Source organism: Triturus cristatus, chromosome 11 (assembly GCF_964204655.1).
Source record: "Triturus cristatus chromosome 11, aTriCri1.1, whole genome shotgun sequence".
In the NCBI taxonomy this organism is placed as follows: Eukaryota; Metazoa; Chordata; class Amphibia; order Caudata; family Salamandridae; genus Triturus; species Triturus cristatus.
The window spans coordinates 362,161,026-362,177,599 of NC_140594.1; the positions used below are offsets into that span (position 1 = coordinate 362,161,026).

At 43.5% G+C, this 16,574-nt stretch overlaps 1 protein-coding gene across 2 annotated transcripts in view; it reads left to right on the forward strand.

The window, feature by feature from the left end:
- The window catches only part of OSBP2 (oxysterol binding protein 2), a 1,376,304-nt gene that overhangs the window by 362,501 nt on the left and 997,229 nt on the right, over positions 1-16,574 (forward strand). The window contains exon 3 of one of the 2 annotated variants that reach the window (XM_085633692.1): positions 13,029-13,085. The exons of the other annotated variant lie outside the window; for it this stretch is intronic. Within the exon in view, the coding sequence (XP_085489818.1) occupies positions 13,029-13,085 (57 nt within the window). The remainder of the gene's footprint in view (positions 1-13,028; positions 13,086-16,574) is intronic. 2 annotated transcript variants of the gene reach the window in all.

Consider the following 16,574-nt stretch of genomic DNA (forward strand, 5'->3'; position numbering starts at 1 on the left):
CGATTCAGTTTGTTGTGAAGCGATGCACATGATCATCATTAATTTATTTGTCTGGGATGTTTTAAACAAGCAAGTATAACATGGCTGAATATTTTCTTATTGGATTTAAGAAAATGCACTGAAAAAGATGTGGCCAAATTACTACACCTCTCATTGTGATCCCACTACACCCAGATTCTGTGTAAGGACTGCAGCCTGGATTATGTGTATTATTTCTTTGCTCTCTCAAAAGCAGACGAATATACCTGCACATAACACTATAAAGCACCTTTAATATAAAAAACGCAATAAAACTTCCTGGTCAACCTATGAAAAATACATGAGAGCAGTGTACCGTAACAGTTTGTCACCGTCTTCTCTCATCGTAGCCAAGTCATCCTGTTTGTTTGCTGCTTGGAAGCCTCGGTTATGTGGCCACAGCTGTTGACTTTGGAACTGGGAAATATGTTCGAGTCCCAGCATCTGCTCAACATCTGGTGATTCTGGTCAAATCACTTGGGGCCTTATTATGACTTTAGCGTGTGGCAGTGGGCTGCCATGCCAGCGCCCCACTGCCACACTGCCAAAGTCATAATGCGACTGCCCGCTGGATTCCAACAGGATTCCATGTTGGGTGGTCCTGCAGCAGATGGCCCACAGCGATGCAGTGTTAAAGCTCGTACGCATGAGCCTTAGCAAGTCACCGCAATAGGAACGCCATCGCACATTTCTGCAGGAAATGAACTGTCAAGTCCATGCCCTTCAGGAACTGGGGGTGCATGCAGAAAGAGGAGGGTGCACCATATGCCCCCCTGCATGCATCCCCTGGTGCAGAGGCAACAGGGGTCCCTGTAGGGCCCCTTTGTTTCCTCACCGCCACAAAAACTGTGGCAGTGAGGAAACTCCTAACATGCGTAGCGGTGCCGCAGCGGCACCACCAACATATTAGGGGCCTCAGACTGCTGCAAGACCACCAGGGGTCGCGGATTCCTGGTTGCAGCAGCAGTCCCACGGCGGTCAGATTTACTAACTTGTTATAGGGTGGTCGGACCACCGGTGCGGTGGTAGACGCACTGCCACCTGGGGTTTAGCGGTCCGAAATAAGACCCGAAATCTCCCATCGGCCAAAAATCACATCTGACCTCTTATGCAATGTGATCCGGTGTTCATGAAAAGTGTTCCAGTGCTCTTGGGAGGAGCTCATGCTTTGTAAAGCTGCAAACATAGGAGGCTCCTTTATCTCTGGCCATTGTTTATTGTCGAACGTTAGAAGAGTTCGACTGTGTGCTTAGATCACACTTCTGTTTTGATTGTTTTACCAGGAGCAACACAATACGATTTGATCGCACGATCGTATCATAGTTTTGGGTAGTCTGTTTTCTCCACTGCCATTGTATATTGTCAGTGTGCTGGCGAATCAGCTCTTGTTTGTTGCATTGTTTTGCAGCTCTTAGGTCAGAGCACTGTTGAAGTTAGATGCTGATCATTGCAGAGCCAGAGTACGCCAATGCTCTTCTTCCTCCTCAGCTCCAGATGTTCTGAGTTAAAATCCGCATCCTTTGATCGACACACATACACACACCGTTTTTAGATTGCTTCGCACTCTTGTAGGAACCTGGAGCGTTTGTCACAGAATTGTTGTATCAAATGTGCTGGAACACTTTTATCTGCCAGTTGCTGTTGCAAAAGGCTGCAAGCATGTAGCCCCCTGTCTCTAACTAAGCAGTATTGAATGTTATTGGCATGCATTTGCAGAGACATACAATTTACATTAGGAAAACATTTAAAATGTCTTTGGTAAAACAAGCATGTTAATTCAACCTTCCACTAAAGAAAACATTAAAAACATAAGTATTAACTGTTAACTGTAACTTGGGCAGAGAGATAATGAAAGATATATTGGCCAGTTGCAAGGCAAGTTTATAATAATTATACAAAACATGTATACAGCAAAGTAAATAATGTTCTTGCATAAAAAATGCATTAAAATTTGACTTCTGAGTTGATTCATCCAACCCCGTACAGTATTTCTGAAGAATAGAGCCAAAGGCAGCTAGTAATCGAAGGCACATTTTCCCCTGGTATGGAGGACATGTACTGCTATATTTAGGCAATGGGTCCGATTTACAAAGGTAACTATTCACTTGCCTATTTGTTCATGTGTATATTTACCACTACATCTATGTGTAACACCCCACTTTTTTGCTATTAACTTCATCCAAATGAAGAGTTAAACCTATGTGTCGACATACACCTTTACACTCCCTGGTGGAGCCTTTTACTACAAAATTTACAAGTGTGATATTACTATTAGTAACTTTTCACGTGTTGGTGGGTATGTCCACCATCGAGATGGAGGTCACCCTATGGGAAAGTGTAGGGAAAATTATGAAAGGTTTTTATTCCTGAAAACAATTATAGCAGTTTGATGCATAAAATAATTGTAAATTAATTTCAAATATGTATTATTAAACTAGAACTAATAAAACAAAATGTTACAACACACTAACTCCTCAAATTAAATGTGCATTAAATAATAAACTAAATCAAATATATTATTTTAATTTATAAATAAGATTTCAAATAATAAAAAAACTACCCACGCTAACATTTTTATTTAATATTATTAAATGTTGATAAAATTGGCGTTTAATTACTTTTAACACTTTTTGTATTTGTCAATAAAAGTTTAATTCCTAATTTTCATGTAAGTTTCTTATTGCATTTTAATTTAATTTTAATGTAATAATTATTTCTAATTCCATCCCTAAAAATATAATGTAAATATCAACTAATTTAATTTATTTCATGTGGAGTGTTATTTTCTTTCCCTGCCTCAACTATTTTTTGTGCTGCAGTACCAGGAGTTGGCTGTGTGTGGTGCGTGACTTATTCCATATTTGGACTGGACTACACTTGCACCTGTTTCGACACCTCTAGGGCTGTAGTACTTTTAGAAGTGTTGTTTTTAAATAGCAGTTGTCTGAATAGATTATGATTGTATGTTTTTTATTAGTATGTCTGCCCCGAACCCTTCCATCAATTTCCCTAAACCCCTCTCATTTAGTTGTGATATTTTCCATTTTCCCACCACTCCTCTAGTTCCCCTCTACATTTACTACTAATTTTTATAACTGCGACCATCTCCAATAGGCAAGGCGGAGGTCTCCAGCCACAGATTTGTGAATTGCATTTTGTAGTGTGTCAGTAGTACTGCTTTACGCACTACAAAACGCAGTTTGGTAATGGAGACCTACAGCTACATTGCTGCAAGTTCTCGGAAGTCTAACTTCTACCTACTTTCAGCGAATGTAGAAATCACTTGATAAAAACAGATGGAAAAACATATGGCTCAGCGTGCAATTAGTTGAAAACTTTATGTCAAGCAAATCATGTTGTTCTAATTATTTCTGTGGGTGTTATGCAAACATGTTGTTGTAGAGCAGTTGTGTCCATCGTTGATCCATCTAGCTAGTGTCGTGCCAGATGTTCATGATATGCACATCAGATCATTTTATATGTAGTTATTCTAGATGCGGATCGTATAAAGCTTCATTGGTTGTGCTGAAACTCGGCTGAATTAGTTAAACGGCAGATTCCTGGCGTGTTGTTTGGACTGTTATGTTCAGCCCTTCTTCCTTTGCTTTTGCTTTGCTTGTGTGGCCAATGTAGATTTAGATTTAGATTGCATATTCTCATCTCTGCTTCTAGAAATGTTGTATAGTACAGAGACGTATGCACAGATCATGACGCTCTGGATCCTGTTTGAAAATTGGTGAGATTGGGAGAGCCGATGAAGGGCCACGGAGTCCTGAAGCAGTCTGCATCTTGAGATATCCACTTGGGGTCTTTCTACAAACAAAGAGTCTGAAATGGAGTACACAGTCTGTAATGAATACAGTTAAGCCAGCCTTCAGGGACCAGCATCAAAGTTTATGGTGGACTCATAAGTGGCAATTTACATTACCAACCTATGTATCAACCCTATGGGGCAGTGGCAAGCAAGAATCGTGTCAGTAAAGGTGCCAGTGTTAATGTGCGATGATTAAAGCATGCACTGCAATATTATGCCGTTAGTGGCACGAGGTGGCCCAAGCCCAGGGTCAGTATGGGAATTATATGCAGACACATCACTCCTGAGGCAGTAAATGGGGAAGGACATGATTGACCAAGTTTGCCATCATTCGCTAAATGTTTTCATCGCAGAATGTTCTCTGGGAGCTCGCAGTTTACAGAAATGTACAGGGTCGTAACACTGCTGTTGTCTTTAGGTTTGGTCCAGAAACAGTGTTAGCTTTCTTGTCGTCCTGTTGTTAAAAAAAAAATCAAACGTAAAATAACACCTAAATATAAAGCCTCTTCATCCTTTGGTCTGTTCAACTGTTAGCCACATTTTGCTGATGCCCATTTCACCGTACAGGGTGGGATAATGAGTTAGCCACTCTAGCCATGATCTCTCTTGCACTGTCAGCGACAGCATTTTATCCGATTACATGTGCATTCCAGCCCAAAATTAAGTGAACTTCGGTGCCAGTGATGTTGGGCCAGTACTCTACTTGGCCATTTTTTCCATTCTCTGTCTTTTTTAATTTTGTTTTTGTCTGGGCCCTCGCTCCCACTTACCTGGACTGGTCCACCGACCAGTCTAAGGCTCTTTGACACTCGACCTTGTGCCTCAAGGTGCCAACTCATTATTTGTGCTCCTTCTCTCTCTCGCTCTCACTCCTTGTTGCTCCTTACTTCACTCGTCCTTCCTTTACTCTCTCTCTTACTCTTTGTTGCTTGTTTTCTCGCTTTTACTCTCTCTCTCACTCCTTGTTGCATGTTTGCCTATTTTTCCTTTTACTCTCTCACACTTTGTTGCCTGTTTGCCTATTTTCCTTCGAAAACTCTCACTCACTCTTTGTCTGTTTGCTTCTTTCTCCTTGTTGGCTGCTTACCAATTTTTCCTTTTACTCTCTCACTCTTTGTTGCCTGTTTGTCCATTCGTCCTCCTAAACTCTCTCTCACCCTTTGTCTGTTTGCTCATTACTCCTTTTACACTCTCTCTTACCCCTTGTTGCCTGTTTGCTAGCCTTTCCGTTTTTGTTTCTCGTTTGACTCTATCGTACATTTTTGTTCTCCCTCTGTTCCTCCTTGATCTCTCCCCTCTGCGCTGGGACTCTCCCGCCTCCCCCTCATTTGATCTACTACATCTTCCTTGCATGCCTTTCCCGCCTTTTGCGCCCTGCTCCTCCTCATCCTCTCACTTCACACCCCTGCGCTCTTCCCTTCCCAGGACCTACTTAATGGTGGCCACTGCGCAACTGTGCAGCAGGTTTGCCGCTAACGTGCTGAAGGTGCACCATAGGTAGGCTGTCTGCACCAGTCTGCGCCTGGACTGTGCCCAGTGCCATCATTCCTGATCCATCCGAACACTGTCGCTACGCATTCCCCGACCTGCAAGCACTCAACGCTGGATGCCTCTGACAGCTGCCTCCACGCCACACCTCACTTAACGGTAGGACTTTCTCATGTGCTTACTAACATTTCTGCTGCATCAGCACTCCTACTCCATCCACCACACATGCCTCAGCTCATTTGACATGCATTTTCCTCAACACCAGATATCTCTGCAAACATGCTACTGAGGTCTGGGACATCATCAACACTCACTCCCCTGACATTCTCTTTCTCACTGAAACTTAGCTCCACCCCTCATCCACACCCGCCATCACCATGGCCCTTCCATCAGGAAATAAGATCTCCCACCAGGATAGGCTCAACAAACCAGTAGGAGGCCTCGCCATCATCCACAAGAACTCCTATCACATGCACCGCCTCTACAGACAGGAACACACCATTAATGGAACACATGCACTTCTACCTACAGGCCAGCAGTCACATCATCATCAAAGACCCCTTCGCACACTGACGCCATGGACTATGCACCACGTTCAGCAACCTCCTCACTGCCTTCAGTGCCATCAGCTCAAATAACTTCATCCTACTCGGTAACCTCAACTTCCATCCCGACGACCCCACAGATCCCAACTCCACTGCCCTACTCAAGGGCCTTGACAACCTCAGACTCGCCCAGATCATCCAAGGCCCTAGCCACAATGCAGGACACCCCCTCAATCCCATCTTCAAAGCCAGCAACAAGGCTCAATTCAGCCACCTCACCTTGCTCACATGGACTGACCACCCCATTCTTAACTTCTACATCGATGCACTACAACTCTCCTCACCAAAGCCAACTAGCAACCCCAGACGCAGCTGGAACAAGATTGTGGAAGCAGACAGGATCAACACCCTCAGAGCCAGCCAATCAGATCTCAGCGGAGACCTGCAGACTGTGCAGCCCAAGATCCCTTTGTTGGATCACAGCTCTCCTGAAAAAACTTCCAACTGTAAACAAATTCAATAGTTCTTCGCTGGCAAAGCTGGTGCGTTGGTTCCATTATTTCTTTCTTAGTGTAAACGTGGTACAAACGTAAAAAAAGATAAAAAATCATACGTTTACACTAGGAAAGAAATAATGGAACCAACGCACCAACTTTGCCAGCGAAGAACCATTGAATTTGTTTACAGTTTATAATAATGACTTGGCGTGTTCCAAAATGCTCTGAAATAGCCATCAGACTGCAAGGTAGCGTAATATATAACATGTGAAATATATAAATCAATAAATGATTGTTGATGTGAAATAATCATTGAGAACTGTGGTGATCAAATCAGAAAGGGGGTGATTGTAACTTGGGGCTCATGAGATTTGATGTCATCTAATATTTGCACTTTATTACTACCTCATATGAAAGACGGAAGGATACTTGCACTTTATTTGCTTCTACCTCACATGGAAGAAAGAAGGACATATTGAGGACTGAATTAACCCTGTTAGCTATGACTGTGGTACTTTGTGGCACAGCTTGTTGTCTGCTTTTTAATAGTGATGAGTATCTGTTTTCTTTAAAAACATTTTAATGAAATGGATTGTTGAGTTTGTATTTGTGATATTTTTTTCGTGTGCTTTTATGGCTACTTTTGTAACCGAAATAAAGTGAATATAGATTTTTTTTTTGTGAAGGTTGGCTCAAGATCATTAGCTTAAAAAAGGGTCCTCTGATCACTCATTTATTTGCCCACTTATGTATCAAATTCCTCCACAGCTAATTAAGCAATGGAAGGAGGAAGCTGCCCAGCTGGTTCTTCACTCGGGAAACGAGCCAGACTTAATTTCAATGATTTCTGGTCATTGCAGTGGGTGGGTGTAATCAGTTCTACAGAGAAGCACAGAAGACAAGATGGTGAGGTTTGGGGGGTTTAGAATGTGATGGGACTGTAGCTCATTGAGAAAAAGTGAGCAGGTTTGAAAGCACAATAGGGACCTAACATCACATCCAGTGGAGTGACTGAATAGTCTGTGGGAATCCATGACTCACAAATGATCCCTGACGATCTCTTCACTGTAACAAGCAGAAGGTCACGTACCCATCGGCCACACCAGCTCCTTATCAGCTTAGGGCTGGATGACAAGATGGAGCATCTGGTAAAGCGCTTGTCGGTATGTGTAGTTTTGTACAATGGGGAGGGACTGTCTTGCATGTTGCAGGTTATACCTTTAGTTATAGAATAGGCTTCTTTTGTTTAAGATTTGAGGGTTTGTCTTTAGATGTGATCCAGTAGTTTAGATGAGTGTTCCGCTGTGTTGCAGAGCGTGCTGTTCATTTGCAGGAGATGTTTTAGGTGATTTGCCACAGAGTTGTGGTCTGTGGGCAGGCAAAGATGAGGTTATGTGATCTACATTTTCTTATATCCAATTTCCACATGGCGCACTCTACCCCTTTAGAGCCCTGGTGAACCCATTTTCTACACCCACTTAAAAGGCAGTAGTAGCAATTGTAATTTCAAAAGCTCTCACTTTACTTTGTGCCATGTATATAGGGGAAAGTTGACAACCTCGATGTTGTAACTTGAGTCTCTGCTTGAGAATCTACCATCTGCAGTTTTCATATGAATGATTTGGAAGCTCGGATAGAAACAAGCAGGAGAGTTCATTCACAGACAATACAGGTGTGTTCTGTGGGATCTGGGGTGTAAGCGTAAATGCTGTGCAGGCTGGTGTTCCCTGTATGGAAAGACCGACGTTGAAGTTACGCAAGAATTGAAAATAATCATCTGACCTGGACTGACCATGTACAACCCAAGGAAAAACCCTGGCAGGGTGGGGGGCAGCAGGCCAATTTTACGAGTTTAAGGAAGGAGGGATCATCAGCTCTCCAACTAGGACGTGATTGAACCCACAATTTTCTTGTAGATGTGTGTCTATACAATTTGTTCCCCAAGTCCATCTGGAAACGGTGAGAGTCCCTTGCTACACTCGCTCTAGTACACTAGGTTTGTTTGAACACATTTTCCAGGGCTGCATTTAGCTTCCGGTCCACCACTGATAACCACAATGTGCACTGCATGTTCTTGTGCACTTCACACAAGGGACAAACCCAGCATTAACAGATGCACTTCATGGGGGGACCGAGTATGTGAAAATGCTGTGAATCATGGATCCTCTTCAGCTAGGACTACCCTCAACCGACCCTCTTGTGAACCAGCTTGCAAGATTTGCTCCATGACCAGCCACATATTCACACTAACCATCGCACATGCAGATGCTCTCAGCATGTCAATCACATTTTGCACAGGTTTCTGAACTGCGTATGTAAAGTGCATACGCAAGTTGGAGAATGAAATGTAATATTGGTCTTTCTTCTGTGATCGTAGTTGATAAAGTAACTGAAAGGACAGAAAGACATACACACCAGTGGTATTTACAGCAGAGATGACATAACAAACGTGGCAGTAGTGGCTGCTACCGGTCGTGGGTGAGGGAGTGGGTGTGGGGTCGATTAAGAAAAGAAAAAAAAAAAAAAAAACTTACCTGTGCGGCCGGCTGGCGGCCGCTTCTCCTCCGTCCCCTTATCTTCCGATTTCCAGTCCCGGCTGTTAGCAGGAAGCACCCGGGCTCTCAGGCTTCCCTGAGCCAATCACGACGAGTGCAGGGCTCTGATTGGTCTGAGCGCCGTGGTTTGGCACTCAGACAGGGCCTAGGAGGCATTGCATGATCCTCATCAGGCTGTGTAATGCAGCCTGGTGGGGAAGATGCACAGTGCGCATGACTGTTTGGCCGGCCCCAGAGGAAAACCACTCCTCCCCCTGCTCTTGCCAGCCCCACCCGCCACTGACTCCAATAGGAAAACTAAAATGAGAATAACAATACGTTATTATCATTTTACTTTTACTTTTAAGCAGGGGGGGGCTCCTCCGCCTTAGCAGAGGAGCCGCCACTGAAACATGGGGAAACGCAAATGTTAATTGTATCGTGCCATTAAAGAAAACTTGAAAGAATGAAGTAGGTGGACTTGGGAGGCTTATTGGAATGACAGCCCAGAAGTAGAGTTGTGGGATCATGCAGGGCAAAACTGGAGACACAAACTGAAAGAGCGGTGCTTTGCAAAAGTTATTAAGCTCTATAGCAGGAGGTGCCAGTGCAGGCTACCTCTCCTGGGATAGCAGGAGGTGCCATTGCAGGCTACCTCTCCTGGGATAGCAGGAGGTGCCATTGCAGGCTACCTCTCCTGGGATAGCAGGAGGTGCCATTGCAGGCTACCTCTCCTGGGATAGCAGGAGGTGCCATTGCAGGCTACCTCTTCGGGGGACGCATATCGTCCATGTTTTGACTTTAGCAGCTTTCTGAGTTCCTTACCGTGCGCCTGTAAAGAGTTACTAATGGTGAATATATGAAACATTCATCTTTAGCTTCAAAGAATTATTTAATACTTGGAATAATTTATAGGGTAAAATCTTGAAAAGGGAATGTTCTTTTAAAAAGAGAGCAGTAGTGAAAGGAATTAATTGGTTGTCGCCAGAATATTTTCTCTTTATGTCGATCGAGCCTAGCAGCATCTCGCATGCGCTGCTTGCTCTGCGAGGCATGCTGTATTAGAGTATGCACTGGAAGCTCCGCCCACTCTCCTCCCATATTTGTCATTAGCTTTTCCCATGGTCCTTCGGCAATGCTGGCTTCTGATTCGTAAATAGGCTATTTAGTCGCATCTTGGTACCGCCTTGTCTGCATTGGTTACCTCCCATAACGACTTGACCTTTTACTTGTAGCGTTACACAGTCTCCTTCATAAGTCGGTGAGCATTATTTTCTTTAATGAGCTTCCCTATTCCACCCAGGACATCTCAGCAGGCCCTCTGGTTTTACTAATGTATTAATTTAAATTATAGTGCGTCCGCTTTAACTAAAGCGGCCGGCATTATTTATTTATTCAATTGATAGAGCTGGCTGCTTTCGTAATGTATTAAATTATAACGCATCCGCTTTAACTATGGAGGCCACGCTTATTTATTTATTTTTATTAATAGTGCAGGCCGCTTTCGTTAGGACCGAGCAGGCGAACATTCGGCTGCTAAGGATCTAATTGGGAGGTAACTGGCCTCCTGCTGCGCTTTTTCAGCTAGTATGCCGTTTTTTTTCTATTTCCACTCTCCCACTGAAGAAGAAAAACAAGCATTTGCAATGCAATAGCTCTCGCATTTACGAGTTTAAGCTATTGGCATTGTAAATGACAATGCCTTTTATTTAGGTTTTAAAAACCAAAACACAAATAAAAGGCATTGTCATTTACAATGCCAATAGATCAAACTTGTGTAAATGCGAGACCCATTGCATTGCAAATGTTTGTTCCTTCTGCCCTTGGGACATGGCTCATCTCCTTTGACTTTCCTCTGGCCACTGTCATTTACTTCCACCATAGGTTTGCAAAGCTTTATGGGTACCTTCTGGGCGTAACATTGCTATTTTACCTATGACGGCACATATGTCTCCATGTATGATCTCACTTTGGCCAATCTGCCGCTGATAATTGTATAATAAGTGGGCTCAAGAAAAACCGGGCTAAGAATGAGTTTCTCCTTCACAGTCCCTTCCATATGGGATGGTCCCCTAAATATCGCCAGCCCTCCCCTTCTTTGAAGTATATTTCTCTTAAAACCCGCTTAACTGAAAAAAGCGTCTGCAGGATGCTCACCTCAGCACCAACACATCCGTCAACATTATCTCTGGTTCCACCTTCTTTCAAATGTGCAGACCACTGTGCTTCCCTTTGCATACCTAATGAGCTATGCAAGAAATACCCCCCCACCCCCATTCCAATGTAAATGCAAATGCTCTCTCTCCAGGCTTCCGTGACCGCTTTACTCACTAGACCTTACATTCTCAGAAAGCCGCTCTTTTCATCTGAGGCTAAAGAAGGGAGACACCCATAACTCATGGCTGACCTACAGTGCTTAGCTTGCACACCCCTCCCTTCATGCCTGCAGCAAAAGTCCAAGCGCTGCAAACCTTCCATCGATAGGATCTGCGTCAGCTCCATTGAATCCTGTGAATGAAATACTGGTACAACTTGAACTTTTCATTTAAATGCTTTAGATTAAACACAAATGTTCTTACAGAATCATTCTCACAGTTAAAGTCTCCTAGCCCCTCCTCACATAACATGTATTTGTTAGGTGCACCTTGGGGCTGAGTAACATATGTGTATTGTTACCTAACTCAATGCATCAGAAGGGTGAAAGGCTAGGTGAACAGGATCCAAGCATGTGATGATTCAAACACAGAGGCCTGCAGTGGCTGCATTAGGCACTGAGCCACTAGACCCAGCACACTCTTCAGGCTGCTAACCCCCCCCCCCCGACTACCTCCTGCCGTTCTCCACTAAGACCCTCAAGAAGATCATCTTAACCGACTCATGGCACACCCCTCAATTCGCAGTACAGAACTTTCATTGGGACATTACCTTCCCGCTTATTTTTTTACCCACTTTTACCTGATTTCTTGCAGTTCATCTTTCCTGCCCTCATCAACCTACAACAAGTCTATGTCACCAACTTCCTTTCCATAACACTACCTTATGATCAGTTTAAAATAAAGATTGTGAGCTTGCCATCATTCACTGCCCCCAAAAACCTTTTATTCCTTGTTTTCAATCCCTACACGACATTCCTTGCTTCCTTCTGAGATTCAGATTACTTCCTTTACTAAAACAGCCATCAATACTATGACCTGCTCAATCTCCGAAAATTGTCCTTTTGGCCAAAACCCATGATTAATTACAGCAACATGGAACCCTAGAACTTCTCCTCTGTTCTTCTGACCCCTTGCAAAAGTCATTCAGTTGACACCCTTGCCAGGGTCAGCCTCCCTAATCCTCTCCTCCCGCCGCCTTCCAGCCTCTGGGTGGATGGCTCTCAAAGCGCAGTATGCATGCTTTCTACTTCCACACTACTGTGTCCCTTTCTACACGTACGTCTTCTACTCTCTCACCACCCCAATGCGCCAAGTGCCTATCCTAATTGAGGTCACTCTACTGGACTGTGATTCCCTCTAACCTAAAACCACTGCTTCCACATGCATTAAATTTACCCTCAAAGAACACTCTGGTTAACAAAAAACAACTACAGACACCACTGCCTCACACCTCGAATCAAAAGCACTATATATCAGTTGTTTACTTTCAGGCTCAGTGTACTAATATGGTGTCCCATCACCACCTCACATGCCACCCTCCTTCAGGGTACCTGGGTAAAGTAAAGATTGTCACTGTTTCTATACTATTGCATAGTTTGTCCAACGTATAGCATTTCAGGCAGAGATGCTCTAGCAAGCCAATAAATACAAAAATAGTTTTTTTGACTGGCTGGTGAATCTGAAAGTTTCTGGAGCCGGAGGAGTCATTCATGTCTTGTGTATCGGACATGTGAGTGGCCGTTCTCTGGCCCTACCAGAAGCAGTATCCTTGTATGGGCAATTCCCTGCCCCCTAATTTTTGTTTACACTTCTATAGATATGAGTCCAACATGTACATATGTATATAATGGCATCTGCTAAGCACATACACTATCTTTAGAATGCAAAAGCCACTGATTTTCTCTAATATCAAGCTTAATAAAGTGACATTTGAAAAACTGCTTTCCATGTGGTTCTTAATGCATTTTCTCTCCCAGGTGTACAAGAAGATAGGGATCACCACATCTGTCACAGATGTGTCTGTCTGTGCGGTAGTAAGTTCTTTATCTTGTATTTTTTTGTTTCCAAATGATAAAAGTTAAAGCATGGTTTATCAACTCCCAAGATGTGTTTCTATTGCCCTTCCTATTAAGACTCATCGATTGGTTGTGAACTATAACATTCACACCTGCATGATCACCTCCATTGCCTCTGTCTCCTGCCACAAAAACACCCTGGTGTGAACATGCCAGGGCGTATTTTCCACTTATTTACTCTTCTTTACACCTTATCATTCACATCCAAACTGTATGATACCCGGGCATTATGCATGGTTATGGTTGCAAGTAAGGGGGCTTTTACTGGTAGCTCTTGAAATTTCACTGATATCAGTTTGTACAATGCGATTTCTTTTTTTGTAAGCTGTCAGTTAATTGCAATGTTTATCTTGAATCATGTGGTTTTTTAAATTCATAAACCATTATAAACGCATAGCAAAGATTGTTTTGTTGTAAGGTACAATATTATGCCACCTAAGTCAAGTACCACTGTTTCTGAAAGACCACTGTTATGGGGGACGGATCTTGGATGAATGCTGAAAAATATTTATGCAGGATTTACAGCTGGAAAACCTGGTGTCCTCATTTAAAATATATAGCAAAAACTGTGGAAATTGGTCAAGGTCTGACTTCATAGATGACAGGTTTTGGTTCTAAAGATCTTTCTACTTACTATTTTAAGAGACTTCTAAAACTGCTGTCCAGTAAAAGCTTTGGGGTAAGTTTGGATGTGAATGTCCCCTGTATTGAGTATGGCTGTGTTCTTCTGCCCTTAGTGCCCAACTGCGTGTAGGTGGTATCCTGGTTTTGATTTTGGCCCTAGACTTGCACTGATCTAGTGTGTAGTCAAAGGTCTAGGCTTGGAAGTAGCTGGTCACCTGATCTCAGGTGCCCAGAAGCCTACCTGCCTTCTGAGAGAGGGAAGGAGCATGACAGCTCTGCAGGAGGTGTGACTATCCAGGAGAAAACAAAAGCGGGGCTGATGGGGTCTGTCAGAGGAAGGTGGACTGAGGAGAGCAATCTGCATGCCTCTGAAGTCAGCAAGCATCAGACTTTCTGTTTGCGGGTCCAGGTGGTAACCATAGAATCAAGGCTGCTCATCATCACTAAACCAAGAATACCAATCACGGTTTGCCCTGTGCTGCTGTAATCCAAAGAAACGTCACCGCGGCTCCTTCTATGCCACTGTGACACAAAGAACTGCGACCAAGGCTCATCCTGTGCAGTAGTGACCTAAAGACAGGTATTACTACTTTGTGCCGCTACACCATAAATGATCACGCTGGAGCGGTTTACAAGTGAGAGCCTAGCACACAAAAGCGGGTAGGAGTGTTCGTGTAATTAGATCTGCCCCTTTTGGCCACTGTGACTTCAAGTTACCTGAATCTTTGACAGTGAACTCCTCCAACATCAGCTTCCACCGCCTCTGAGGACCACAACCTGGCTGCTTTGTGATAAGGCCGCTTCTGACTCCAGAAGCTGGAGAGGGACTGTGCGCTACTGCCGGCTGGCTGCTGGCCTAAGCCAAACATTTCCTGGACAGGCACTGTTGTGAGAATACAGAGACTATTTTAGAACTGTGATAAACTAAGCACATTTAGCATAGTAGAGGGAGTTAGTGTGCACCTCAGCTTTTCTTATTACTGTAGAAATTCTTATCAGGAGGGAAAAACCGCCTAGACCAGAGGAAAAGGGGGAGATGATAGACTGAGGTGCAGTTTGCCCAGTACCCAGATCACAAAATTGTGTATGGTTATTACTTGTGTCGTTTTTAGTTTTGGTGTGTAATAAAGTGATTTTCTTTTTAAAAGTAAAGCCCTGGTTAGACAATCAGTTATTGTGCTGCTGTGATTATTGAGTTTGGAGCTCAAGCACATCCACACTACCTTAATAAGCAGCCCGTGTCTGCTCGCCATCGCTACCCCTGAGAGTCAAGTGATGAAAGGGGGTTTACTTGGCCTAGTTTTCCCAGTCGTAGTAAGACAGGTCTATACAACAAGTGACCTGTTCCCAAGGTGAAAAACCGTTCAAACCTCTATACCCTTGGTCATATACTTAAGACAATTTATACAGCATGTGGTCACACCATCTATGCTACTTATGGGTATGGTTTCACCTATTTAAAAAGAAAAAGAAGAAGAAATTCATACGAGGTACAATAGTCTCAATAATCCCAAGTGTATGTCTCTAAACACCCAATAGTGATGAAAAAGTGTAGAAAAGGAGCGAGGGAGCCTCACGGTAGCACCACCAGGGAGGTTTAAGCAGGAAGGTACTCGCCTGCTACCTCAAGGTCTCATCATCAGCTACCCTCGTTCCAAAAACAAATTGTGTGTAAGGGAGGAGAAATGGATAACAACCTAAAAAGTGCTAAGATGTGTGTAAAGAGAAATAAAGTGCCAAGTTATGTGCACCTAAGAAACCCCACTACTTATATATAAAAGTGAACTAGAACACACTGGCTTACAATTTTATTCCATGCTGTGTGTCTACTTCTATTTAAAATGCCGACATGTTTCATTGCCTTTGGGTACACTCACGGCAATTTCTTCAGGGCGTGGGGTTTTTTCTCAACCCTGCATTTCCGCCTATCTTTTGATAAAAACTGCCTGGAGCTCTTGTATGCGTTAGACTGCACTCGTTCTGGGCTCTTCAGATTGGCTCCTACTGTGAGCCTTAATTGCTTGCGCGTCCGGCGTTAGCTCAGCACCGCGGTGAAGAGCCCAGAACGAGTGCAGTCTAAGGCATACAAGAGCTCCAGGTAGTTTTTATCAAAAGATAGGCGGAAATGCAGGGTTGAGAAAAAACCCCACGCCCTGAAGAAATTGCCGTGAGTGTACCCAAAGGCAATGAAACATGTCGGCATTTTAAATAGAAGTAGACACACAGCATGGAATAAAATTGTAAGCCAGTGTGTTCTAGTTCACTTTTATATATAAGTAGTGGGGTTTCTTAGGTGCACATAACTTGGCACTTTATTTCTCTTTACACACATCTTAGCACTTTTTAGGTTGTTATCCATTTCTCCTCCCTTACACACAATTTGTTTTTGGAACGAGGGTAGCTGATGATGAGACCTTGAGGTAGCAGGCGAGTACCTTCCTGCTTAAACCTCCCTGGTGGTGCTACCGTGAGGCTCCCTCGCTCCTTTTCTACACTTTTATCACTATTGGGTGTTTAGAGACATACACTTGGGATTATTGAGACTATTGTACCTCGTATGAATTTCTTCTTCTTTTTCTTTTTAAATAGGTGAAACCATACCCATAAGTAGCATAGATGGTGTGACCACATGCTGTATAAATTGTCTTAAGTATATGACCAAGGGTATAGAGGTTTGAACGGTTTTTCACCTTGGGAACAGGTCACTTGTTGTATAGAAACGTTTGAGTGGGGGATGACCTGTTCTCTGCCCCTATAGCTCCAATTAGTGTTGTGGTAGTAAGACAGGTCCCTGGACATTGATTAGAGGCAAATGCCCTCAGC